Below are 12,717 nucleotides of genomic sequence, written 5' to 3'. Positions count from 1 at the left end.
CCTTTACTCAAGGGAACAAAAAAACGCCATTTAAAAATATCACATTGTGTACTAGAGTCCCAGGCACCTGTGCACACGGGCATTGACACATGTCAACGTGCTCTTGAGCTGTGACAGGATGGGAGAGGGCAGAGGGGCACTGTAGACAAGGGAAAGGTGGCCAGGGGGACTTCCCTTTTCCAATTTTTAAATTGTTGCAAAACACATGTAACATAAAATTGACTACCTTAACCATTTTTCAGTGTCCAGTTCAGTGGTATCAAGTACATTTATGTTGTTGGGCAGCCATCACCACCATCCACCTCCAGAACCTTCCATGTTTCAAAACAGAGACTATGTGCCCATTACACACTAATTCCCCATTTCCCCCTCCCCTCAGCCCCTGGCAGCCACCACTCTACTTTCTGTCGCCATGAATTGGACTATTCTGGGGACCTCACATGAGTGTAATCATGAAGTAGTGGTCTCTGGGGACTGGTTTATTTCGTTTACCATAATGACGTCAGGGTCTGTCCATGTTGTCACGTATGTCCGAATTGCCTTTCTTTTTAAGGCTGACTACTGTTGGCCAGGGTGACTCTTCGGTCCTCTCTGCTCTCTTGCCGGGCCCTCAGGAAGACTATGCAGGGGTTGGCTTATCTAGAAATGTGCCAGGCTCGGAGCTTGGCCCCCCATCACCCCAGAAGGCCCCCAAGGGAGGCTCCTGCCCCAGCTCCCTCTGAGGCCTTTCCCTGATTCATGGACACAAGGACTCCTTGCCCTAACTGTCCCTTCCCAAGGGGATGCTAGGATCCGGCAAGGGGGAAGAGAGCCTGAAGCTGCCAGTTAAGCATCCTAGCACTTCTGTTCCCAACCCTGTCACTCATGTTCCCTCGGGCTTCAGCAAATACTTGATGAATCACTTGATACTGACTTGCTGTGTGACCTTGGACACATGCCCTGCCATCTCTGGATCTCAGTTTTCTTATCAGGAAAGCAGAGGAATTGGGCTAAATGATATCTAAGGCACCTTCCAGTTGTAAAACAAGTGAATGACTAAATCAAGGTGGCCTTTTACCCTGGGTGTTGCCTGGAACTCCCCACTCCCAGCAGGGGGCTGTGAATGTGGCAGCTGTGATTGGGGCCAGCTCATGCCCACAGCCCTGCAGATGTTTCCTCTCCTCATGGTGTGAGATGCAGGAGGCATTTTCAGGTGTATCCTGTATCTGGAGCTATGGGGAACGGCTCCTCAGCCTTCCCCGGGAGCGTGCCATCCTCTGAAGTGCTGGGTGGAGGGTGGATCATACACTTGCCCAGCACTGGGCCTCGGGTGGGCGCCTCAGGCCTTTCTCCTTGCAGTCAGCTCCTCCGCCTCCGAGATGCTTCCAGACTCAGACCCTGCTCCGGCTGCCACTCTGCCCAACTACCTGTTTCCTGTCTCTGAGCCTGATGCCCTGAACAGGGCAGGTGACACTGATGACCAGGAGGGGCGTTGTCTGGAGGAGACGGTCCCCAGAGAGGAAGGTGCCAAGAAGACTGGAAAATCAAAGAAGAGAAGTAAGGAAGGGGGGATGTGTGTGTGTGTGCGCGCTTGCAGGGGGGGGGTGTAGTAGGAAGGGGGGCAGGTCAGGGAGACCGTAAGGGATGTGTGGGTCAAGGATCATAGACACATTAAGGGGACAGCTCTCTGGTGTGACAGGGATGGATGAAAAGTCCTCCCTCCTATAAAACCTGGCCTCATAGGTTGGCCTGCCCAAAGCCTGACATTTCCCATGCCACTCCTGTCAGCCTGGCATGTACGGAAAATCGTGCAGAAATGCCAATGACCCCACGTGGGTTGTATCCTAGTCTAGGTGTTTCGGACACCAGGCTTGGCCCCCTGGCCAGTCCCTGGCCCTCTGTGAGGGTTGGAGAGTGCCCTCTGCCTGTAAAAGACGCCTTAGGCTGTGTGCTTATCTTCCTTCTCAGAACTCGTGGAACTGGGGCCATCTATGGGAGAGGACTTTGGGCTTTCCCAAGCCCCAGTGTTATTGATTTACTCAGGCAATGACTGGTTGATAGTGCCTTGCTAGTGTGGCAGCCAAACCCCCAGTGCCACACTTACTTGGACAACAGCTACACCTTTAGGCTACCTTTTCGTTTCCAAAATTGGGCTGGGCCCATTGGGTTCTTCTAGAGGTGACTCATTTGTAAACACCACATTCCTTGCCCCGCATCAGCAGGAGGGTTCTGCTGTGCTTTGGGGGCCTGAAAATGACAGCAGGCCATTGGGCAGGTGCAGGAACCTGAGGGCTGTGGTGGCAGAGACGGATCTCAGGTCTCTGGGCCTAGTGACCTGGCTCTCCCCCACTCTGCCCTCTGCCATGGCACCCACTCCAGTGATCCCTGGGGCCCTCCCTCCCGGGAGCCTGCCCTGGAGCACTGGGTGTGGCCTCATTCTCATCCTGCACCCCGCCTCCCTTCCCCTCACAGTCCGGAAGACCAAGGGCAACCGCAGTACCTCACCAGTCACTGACCCCAGCATCCCCATACGGAAGAAGTCTAAGGATGGCAAAGGTACAGCTGGGAGGCTGGCTGGGTGGGAAGGGGGCCCAGGGCCCCAGGCTGTGCCTTACCACCTGCTTCCTCCCCCTCCCCCGCAGGCAGCACCATCTATCTCTGGGAGTTCCTCCTAGCGCTTCTGCAAGACAGGAACACCTGCCCCAAATACATCAAGTGGACCCAGCGAGAGAAAGGCATCTTCAAGCTGGTGGACTCCAAAGCTGTGTCTAAGCTGTGGGGGAAGCAGAAAAACAAGCCTGACATGAACTATGAGACAATGGGGCGGGCACTAAGGTAGGGGATGCTGGGGCACCTGGTGCCTGCCCTGGGGGCCCAGAAGTCCCTCCTGCTTTAGGGTTTGCTAACTCTCCCCTGTTCTTGCCCCTATGCCCATCTCCTGGCCCCTCCTGGGAGGCACAGTCCCCTCCCTTGAATAGCTCTGTCCTAGCTTTTTCCCTCTTTTTATAGCAGAAAAGCCTTTTAGGGCCTTTTGTCCCCACGAAGGGCATTCTGCCTGCCAGAGACCTAGGGAGACAGGCCCGAGTTACCTATCAGGGATCTCTCAGGCTGGGGGACAGCTGAGCTCCCCATCAGCAATCCCCTCCCATCCCTCGCTCACCCATTGTCCTTCTCCCCAAAGCAGGGCATGGCTAGCATTTGAGACCCCTTTTCATGGCCCTTGGTGTCCTCAGGGGGAAACCTTAGAAATTTCATAAAAGCCTTCTAAGTCCAAGAGTTGACCTTACCTCTTCTCTTGACCTTGGGGCTCCCATTTGGCCACCTGGCCAGCCTCCTCCTACTGCCCGCCCTGCCTAACTCCCCACTCTGTGCCCCTTGTCCCCCAGATATTACTACCAGAGAGGCATCCTTGCCAAAGTGGAAGGGCAGAGGCTGGTGTACCAGTTTAAGGAGATGCCCAAGGACCTGGTGGTGATTGAAGATGATGAGGAGAGAAGTGAAGTCACGGTGGCCTCCCCTCAGGCCTCCACTCCCTCCACATCCTCCACCAGCACCACCCGCCGAGCCAGCTCCAGGGTCTCCGCCAGAGCTGCTCCCCAGGGCAAGGGAGGCCCTTCCTGGGAAAAGCCAAAGGTTCAGAATGTTGGCTTACAGCCATCTGCGAATCTGGAACTGGGACTGTCTGTAGATGAGGAGACCCCCACTACCTCCAGTGTGCTTGCCTCTCTACCGGAGAGCCAGCCCAAACTCGCCAAAACCGTGAGGTAAGGGCCCCAAAGTACACGTCTTCCCATCATACCTGTGTTGGCGGGGCAGGGGCAGTTAGTGGGGAGAGTTTTCAACCTCTTGCAAAGTTCTGCTATGTCTCCAGTCTCGTGGGAACCTCACAGAATCCCTGGGAAGCCACTGGGGCACTTGTTGGTCAAGAGGGGAAAAGTGACCTGCCCACGGTCACACACCAAAAGAATGGCAAAGCCAGCACTTGGCCTAGGTGACATCTGTCACCAGCTCGGGCTGTGCCAGTTATCTCTGAGTGCTCCCCCAGCAGCCACCAGGGACCTCCACATCTGGGCCCATCTCCCCAAGCCTCCTCCACTCTGGAAAAGAGGCAACAGAGAATGTTACAGAGATGCCTGTTCTGCATTCCTTGGGCCCTCTAGGCAAGCTCTTGCTACTTCTTATCCATGCCACGTCTCCAGATTTTCCTTGAGAAGGCTGGGCTTTGAGATATGTGTATGTTGCTCTCACTATACTGGCATGGGCGATGTGCCCTTCTGGGGACGGAAGGCAATAGAGTGGAGTGGTGAGGAACATGAGCTCTGGGGTCAGAAGGCCTAGATGTGGGTCCCTGCAACTAGCTGTGTGGTCTGGGGCAAGTTGCATAGCCTCTCTGGGCTTCTGTTTCCCCAAGCTGTAAAGTCAGGTTATTAATCTTACTCAGCATGTGGGCTTATTGGGAAGATGGCTCGAAATAGTGCACTATTTTGCCAGTCCTTTAGGATGATTCCCAAACTCTACTAGGTACTCGGTAGATGTTCACTGATCCAACCACAGAGGAACCGAACACCTTCAGCTGGCTCTGTTCCTCACAGGCGCTCCTTCCTGGCCAATTGGGAGATGCCTCTTGCCTTAATCAAATCTGTTTCCTCTCTTCTCAGTACTTCAGTGCCCAGCAACATCCACCTAGGAGTGGCCCCAGTGGGGTCAGGCTCAGCCTTGACCCTGCAGACAATTCCACTGACCACAGTGCTGACCAACGGGCCTCCTGCCAGTACTACTGCCTCAACCCAGCTTGTCCTCCAGAGCGTTCCGCCTGCTTCGACCTTCAAGGACACCTTCACTTTGCAGGCCTCCTTCCCCCTGAACACCAGTTTCCAAGAAAGTCAGGTGGCAGCACCGGGGGCTCCGCTGATTCTTAGTGGTCTCCCCCAGCTTCTGGCCGGGGCCAACCGTCCTACCAACCCGGTGCCATCCTCCGTCACCGGGGCCGGACCAGCCGGGCCCAGCTCTCAGCCTCCTGGGACTGTCATTGCTGCCTTCATCAGGACTTCCGGTGCCACGGCAGCCTCTGGGGGCAAGGAGGGGCCGCTGAGGCCCTCCTCGTACATGCAGGGGATGGTAACTGGGGCCCCCATGGAGGGGTTGCTGGTTCCTGAAGAAACCCTGAGGGAGCTCCTGAGGGATCGGGCTCACCTTCAGCCACTTCCAACCCAGGTGGTTTCAAGGGGTTCCCACAATCCGAGCCTTCTGGGGAACCAGACTTTCTCTTCTCCCAGCTGCCCCACTGTTGGGCTGACCCCAGTGGCTGAACTTGAGCTCTCCTCAGGCTCAGGGTCCCTGTTCATGACTGAGCCTGGCGTGACCACATCTGGGAACCTGCTGACCAGATCCCCGACCCCAGCCCCCTTCTCCCCATTCAACCCCACTTCTCTTATTAAGATGGAGCCCCATGACCTGTAAGCAAAGGGGTTGAGGGCAGTATGCCTCACCAGGCAAAGTTGAGCAGCATTTTTATATGGACTTTCTATAGCAGAGACTGAAGCAGCACACCTGCCCTTCTTTTCCCATGGGATCTCAGTCCGCCGGATCCCCTGTCCCCGACCCCTGCCCGGTGTCACCATGGCCCAGCCGTGCCCAGCTGGGGCACCCCTGGTGTCAGACCATGGCCTTCAAGAGCACTAGGGGATATGCTCTTGTCAGGGTAATGGGCTGACTTGGTGATGGAGGGAGAACCTCCTGAGAAGTTTGTGGCCAGGGCCGATGCAGGGGCTCCGAGGGGAACCTCCTATCCCATATGTGAATATCTCTGTATGTATTTGTGTGTACTCGTGGGTCTGTATCTCTGTTTCTTTGGGGAGGATGGGGGTGTAGCTGTGAGATCTTCGAGGGTGTGTGTCTCCACGGGTCAGCTGCAGAGATGGGGATTTGGTTTGAAGAGAAAGCATTCTCTAGTTCCCTTTGTACAAACCATTCGGTTGCTCTGAGGCTACAGGGTACAGGCTGGATCCCCCCAACTGGGTGAGATGTCACAGAGCCGGAGCAGGTCCAGGGTAGGAGAATTTCAGTGGGCATGTGTGCCGGGGAAGATGGCGTTCAAAGGGACAAGGGCCTGGGCCGTAATACCAGCCTATCCCCCCGAGCCGGGGATCTCTCCCGGTCCGTGTTGCCCCACTAGCTCCCTGCTGTCTGGCCTGGCTGGGGTAGTCGTGTAGCGATGCACACCAGGGCTGCTTCCCCTCGTGCTTGTGCGTGCCTGCTGTTCAGCCTGCCTTCTACTCACCTTGTAGGTTTGCCAACCCACCCACCTACACGACGGCTCCCGCAGATCTCAAGTGGACCGTTGGCCCTCATCTCCGACTTTCGCACCTAGCCCTGACTCTTACGCCAAGAAGACAGGAGCCAGCGGATGTGAGCGCCCCTGCCCCTTCTCCTGTCTCTACCTGGCTCCTTGCTTCTCTCTTTCCTCCTCCTGAGGAAGCATCAGCCGATCCTCTCTTAAGTGAACCTCTCTCTGCTTAAGTCCTCCTTCCCCTTTGAGTTAGCTCACCTCTCTCAAGCCAAATTTGGGGGCAAGGCTAAGAGCTAGGACACAGCAGCCTCAGAAACAATTCTGTTATCTGGTGAATCTGGTTAGTGTGAATTGGTGCCTCGGGCCCTTAGCTATGTCCTCAGTAAGAAAAAAAACCATCCACTTGACCTAACTACCTCCCCAGATTTTTCTCTCTCTCCTTCGGGTCACTGCCAAGCCTCTGAGGTCTTCTCCCACCCTCTTCTTGTTCTTCCCCTTTCCCTCCTTGGGAAGGAACCATTTACGGGCATGCAGGTGCATTTATCACATGTCTCCAGCACTTGGTATCAAAACGCTTTTTTCTAATATAATCAGTTTATCAAGACAAATTGCTGATGGTGGAAAGTGAAACATCCCACAAGAGTCACCTGTAAAAAATTTGCACGATGGTGCTACATGGGTTAGGGGTGGCCCTGCCTCCCCCAATTCCACAGAACTCATCAGCTGAAGGTCATTGATACCCTCACAGTGACGTCAGATGTCTTCTTCACGGTTCTGGGTCCCCATGAGCCTTCTCGGCTCATGACACTACTTACTACCCCCTCCCGCACTAGCTGGGCTCTTGTGCTTCCCCCGCTGCCTGCTCTGCTCCCTGTGCCTGGGCTGGCTCCATGTCTGCCACCTGCCACCGTGAATGTGGGTGCACCCCCCAAGGGTTTCACCCGTTCTCCTGGCTCTAGCTTGGCTCTTTGGGAATGGGTCTGGAGTTGAGAGCAGCAGCCCCTACTACTGTCCACGGCTCCTGCCTGCTGGACATTTCCATCCAGACGCCTGTCGTGCCCCAAAGCCAGCCCCTCTATCAGAAATGGATTGTGAAGTCTTTATATACATCCTGGACTTTATTTTTTTAAGATTTTATTTATTCATGAGAGACAAAGAGGCAGGCAAAGGCATAGGCAGAGGGAGAAGCAAGCTCCATGCAGGGAGCCCAATGCGGGACTCGATCCCGGGACCCCAGGATCACGCCTTGAGCCGAAGACAGACGCTCAACAGCTGAGCCACCCAGGCGTCCTTACATACTGGACTTTAGAGTCTTTCCTTACACACACACACACACACACACACACACACACACACCACCTTTCCCCTCAAAAAGCCAAAGGAAAAGCTTTCATGACTTGCCTACTTCTATGAATCATACCACCATTTTCCTGACCTTCTAAGCTTGACATTTCAGAGCCATCTGATGGCCGCCTTCGTGTGACCCTGTCCCCTCCCCCGGCTCCTGAAGTCAGACTGCCACATCTCTGACATCTAGCCTTTCTTCCACATTCCCAGAGCCTGCAACCTGGCTCACACCCGGAGCTCGTCCCCGCTCCCAGACACATCAACACGCCCCGCACCGTGACCTGTCTCACCCCCTCCAATCTGCCAGGGCACCAGCTCTGTTCTTTTCTCTGCTAAAAAGCCTCCGGTGGCACCCCATAGCCCCATAGCCCTTCGGTGGAGGTGATGCTCAAGATAGGGAGCTGCCAGGCTGTTCTGGGCAGCTGGGCATTAACCCCGTATTTGCTGAATCTCGATGCAGTCCAGGGGTCTGGGAGGAGGGCTCAAGGCTTTCATTTCAAGTCGTTGACCTGACAAGGCCCTTCCCCATGAAGTCCCCTATCATCTCTCACTTCGTTTCCCTGCCCCCCAAAGTAGTGCTTCAGTCAGAGTCAGGGATTTGCTGTCCTCCGAGCGGGCCTCTGTTCCAAGTTTCTCACTTTTGTGGTTTCGCTTTACTTGGTTATGCTCGACCAGGATGCTCCTCACACCTTGCTGGTACCGATTCAATCATATCCATCCTCTAAGACTCTGTGGAAGCTGCTTCCCCAGACCAGCCTACCCTTACGTGAAGTCTTTTGTTTTAGATTTGTAGCAAATTGCCACTCTTTTGGCAACTGATCAAGAACAGCCTGTGACATCTCCTGTGTTAAGATCACAAACTGTTACTTAAATCTTCATGACCTGGACCTATTTTGTCTCCGCAGTTAGTGTGTTACCTTTGTTACCTTCTGAGGGCAGGGGGGCCGTATCACCCGCAGAGCAGGGCGTGCTATGAAGCATCTAGTGAGCACCAGCAGATATCATGGGTTGAACTAAGCTGGTGAGAGACGGGGACCAAAGTCTGAGGCTGGTGACCTCTTTCTGACCTTCCCTCTGCATAGACACTCACTCTAGGTGCTCCACTGCCCAGGGCCAGGCCTCCCTGGCTCAGTGCCCTCATAGTATCCTCACTCCCACCCCCCAGCCTGGCACCCAAGAGTTGTTACTACTTTGAACATCCCCTGCCCCTAAAGAAACTTCCCTGTCCAGTTTCTTTCCTAATTCAAAGTGTTAAATTAGCTAATCTGGTCAACTAACCTGTGCTGATCAAGTTATGGGAGAGGGCTGGAGGAGACCCTCAGGAGACCGGTGCATTTGCACCAGAGCCACAGGGCAACAACATCCTTGCCTTCGTGACGGTGTGTAATGGAGTCAGGAGACACACTCCTCACCTGCTAGCAGCCGATGTATTACTCTTCCTCTGGGCTCCCACAGCACTTTGTGTATACCTCTTATTGTAGCACTTAGCACATGGTAGCTCCTTAGCTATGTGTTTATGTACGTTTCCCCTCCAATAGACTGTGAGCTCCTCAAGGACAGGGACTGTGTGTTAGTCACTGATGTATCCCCAGCGCCTAGCACAGTGCCTGGCACACAGTAGGTGCTCAATAAATGTTTATTGAAAGAACGAATGAATTTTGTCTCTAATCATGGGGATTTCAGCCCTAGACTGTGACAGGCAAAAGGGGGAGGAGCAAGGCAAGCCACACTTGAGAGCTTTCACAGCTTTTTGGCCCTTCATGTAACACTGCAGGCAGCTGCTTCCTTCTTCCTTGCCCAGGCCTAGGCTCCCCCCGCAACAGGGTCCACGGGGAGCCCTAGACCGCTATCAGCTGTGCCTCTCTCTGACCCCATAACGTATTTTTCAAGAGGCGGTGGTCTCTGTTTCCAAAGCCCGTGACCCGGGGTGGGTGAGCTCATTCTCCTCTCCCAAGGCCCAGAGGCCCAGAAGGTCACAGCCTCCGAGAGCCTCAGGGGCGCCGGGCGTAGGGACCAATGTCCAGCAGGTGGCGCTGTCGAGCTGGCGATGGGGGGGCTGACGGCCCAGCAGAGCCGCGGAAGGGAGAGGCGGCTGGGGTGGGGCCGCCGTCTTCCCGTCCCTCCCGCCGGACTGCGCCCCCGACCGTCCCTGGGGGGCTCCAGCCCCCGCCCAGGCCTTCCAGTGCTCCCGAGCTTCGAACTTCCCCTCCCGGACCCCACCCCTCCACTTTCCAGGGAGCTTTTAGCTGGGGCCGGATGCCTTCTCCCCATTGGCCGGTCGCGCCCGCCCCCCGCAGCGGTCCCCTCCCCCAGCCTCCTGGGCCGGCAGGTGAGCACGCGGCGGCCCCGGCCAGCGCCGCTCCCCGCCTCCCCACGGCGGCCGCCTTCGCTGCACAGCCGCGAGGCGCCGCTTTCCACCTTGAGATCAGAGAGCGAGCGCGGCGTCCGTTTGCGGGCGGGCGGAGGGCCCCGACCGCCGGCGGCGTGAGCCCGGGCGCCCCGCGGCGTGCCAGCTCCCCTCGCGGTGGCCCCCGGGGTCTGGGGAGCACGAGCGGTCCCGGGCCGCCCCGCTGCGGGGTCCCGAGAGCCGGAGCAGCTACCTCCCCCGGGCCGCTAAGCAGGCCGCCCCAAGGGCGGACCCCATTCTCCCTACCCCCCCCCCCCACTCTCGTCTTAGCGGGGGCGGGACACAACAGAACACTCAGCAATCTTCCCTGTTGCAGGTTAGATTATGGAAGGGACACTATACTGCCCAGATCAACCCCCCTCCAGCCCAGGCGGGGACGCAAGGAAAGCGGATGGTCCTTTCCCCGGATGTACGGAGACTTGAACAGGGCCTCCCTTTAACCCTGCACCCCAAAGAGGAACATTCTGGTAAAACCATCATTAACTGTAGGCCCACGACCACGGTGCGCAGGAGGAACTAACTTCAGCTAAACAACGCTGTTTGCTCGGTAGGATTCTCTTCCTTGGTGGGTAAACGGAGCCCTGTTTGGCAGATGGAGCAAGGAAGACAGAACGATTAGGTTCTCACCGGAGGTCAGCCTAGGTGGTAGGTGCTGAGCTGGAGCTGGCTCCTGCCCCTCGGCCTCACTGGAAGGATGAAGAGATCTATTGGAAAAGAGGCCACTCCCCTCACCCCAGTCTGGAGCAGGGATGCAGGCTTAGTATCACAGCCCATACCTCCTGCCCTGATCTTCCCGCATTGGCAAAGGGGCAGTGAGATGCTCTAAGGAAAGGTGTGGGGACATGAGCCCGACGACAAGAAGACAAGGAACTGCTGGTTGGTTTTGCTTTTAACTTGCCTCCTTTCTGCAGGGAAATGAAGGGGCCTGTGTGCCCACACACCTGAACCCAGAAGCCCATGGCTTTCCACAGCTCCCCAAAGGACCCTGGCCTAATCCCCTGGGGTCACTGTGACACTGCCCGTGGCATCTCGCGCTCTCTTTTTTTTTTTTTTTAATGATAGTCACAGAGAGAGAGAGAGAGAGAGAGAGGCAGAGACACAGGCAGAGGGAGAAGCAGGCTCCATGCACCGGGAGCCCGATATGGGATTCGATCCCGGGTCTCCAGGATCGCGCCCCGGGCCAAAGGCAGGCGCCAAACCGCTGCGCCACCCAGGGATCCCCCATCTCGCTCTCTCTTAAATGGAAGCCTGAGTACCCTCACCACTCTCCCTTCAGCCTTTCTTCTGAATCTCAAGCCTTTCCTTTCTTCCTCTCCATCTGACCTACCTCCAACACGTTTTTACCAGTTTATTAAAACAAAAACAAAACCCCTCTCATTACCCAGTTTAAAGTTTTCCCATGGTTCCCCATCACCTAAGGCAAAAGTCCCAAGCTGTGCTCCTTGGCACACCTGGCAGGACTCATACCCCTCCCTCCCCATCTGTCCCTTCCAGCTGCAGTGACACTCAAGTGGGTTGGAGTTCCCTGCACACACTACCCTCTTGTCTCTAAACCTTTTCCCCAATTGTCCCCTCAGTTCAGGGACTCTTCCTGGCCACCCCTAATTCCTATGTTTCTACTAAAGTGTCAACTGGGCAGCCTCTCTCCCGGAAATCCTTTCAACCACCCCAGTGCTCTTGCTCATCCCTTTGAACTGAATCCTTGCACTCACCACATAGCTTTCATGACCTTTTGACACGGCGGATTTCTTGACTGCAAGTTACAGAGGACTGAGCTAAAATCAGTCTTGTGAGGTTGTTTGGGAACATGAGAAAACAACTATTCCAGGAGAACAAGATCAGAAAGTGGGTAAGCAAAGGCCAACAAGGAAAATTAATGCTGTGGCTCAAAGAACAGATGGATGTTCCTCCATCTGGGCAGAAAGACCTGGCTCGAAGCATGCTCCTTGGGGCCTAGGTAAAGGGCAGCTCACAGGTCACTCCTGGGGTTGGCTAGACTACAGTTGGCCAGACCCATAGATCCCCTCACCTGTACACTCACAGGGCTCTCCAGAGAGTTAAGCCCCAGGGAGAGGTTCTAGGAATATAGCTGAAACATTCCAGACTTGTCGAACATCCCCTTCCCCTCAACCAGTAATGGGTACATTCTGGAGGCAGGAGTCAGAAGGAATTGGAGTTTCTACCACTGTTTTTTGTAAGTGGGAAACCTGTGCAGGTGAGCAGGGGGAGCACAACAGTGAGGGCAGTGATAAGACTGTGGTCAGATGCCGATGTGGGTGGCCCAGGGCAAGAGAGCCGGCAGGCAGGTGATTTCCTTGACTTAAAGAGGATCATTCCCTATAGTCACCTAAAAGGGCTCCTCCTTCCAGTTCTGCTACTCCTAAAGCAAACAAGCAACACACACGCATGCACGCACGCGCGCACACACACGCACACGCACGTGTGCCTGAACGGATACAGGTCAAATTCTCCCCACCGCTCCCCTCCCCTCAGGATGTGCCCCTGCCTTCTCCTTTCTTTCCAGATCTTGCCCCAGTGGCCCAAATGTTTACCAGCCCCGTCACCTTGTCCTCCTTCATCATACCCAAACTGCAAGGCAGGATCGGGAGGTTTCCCACGACTTCATCAGGACACCTGTCTGTTTTAACCACAGAGAATCCAATACGGGGAGCAGAGTAAAGACAGGAGACAGAAG

At 55.6% G+C, this 12,717-nt stretch overlaps 1 protein-coding gene across 1 annotated transcript in view; it reads left to right on the top strand.

The window, feature by feature from the left end:
* Positions 1–9,263, top strand: part of ELF4 (E74 like ETS transcription factor 4) — a 41,071-nt gene extending 31,808 nt beyond the window's left edge. The window contains exons 5-9 of the mRNA XM_072744963.1: positions 1,339–1,536; positions 2,452–2,535; positions 2,622–2,814; positions 3,366–3,743; positions 4,638–9,263. Coding sequence (XP_072601064.1) covers positions 1,339–1,536; positions 2,452–2,535; positions 2,622–2,814; positions 3,366–3,743; positions 4,638–5,439 — 1,655 coding nt within the window. The 3' untranslated portion in view covers positions 5,440–9,263. The remainder of the gene's footprint in view (positions 1–1,338; positions 1,537–2,451; positions 2,536–2,621; positions 2,815–3,365; positions 3,744–4,637) is intronic.
* The last annotated feature ends 3,454 nt before the right edge of the window (positions 9,264–12,717 follow it).

Source organism: Vulpes vulpes, chromosome X (genome assembly GCF_048418805.1).
Source record: "Vulpes vulpes isolate BD-2025 chromosome X, VulVul3, whole genome shotgun sequence".
NCBI lineage: Eukaryota > Metazoa > Chordata > Mammalia > Carnivora > Canidae > Vulpes > Vulpes vulpes.
Note: the sequence above shows the minus strand (reverse complement) of the source record. Positions and strands in the feature narration are given on the sequence as shown.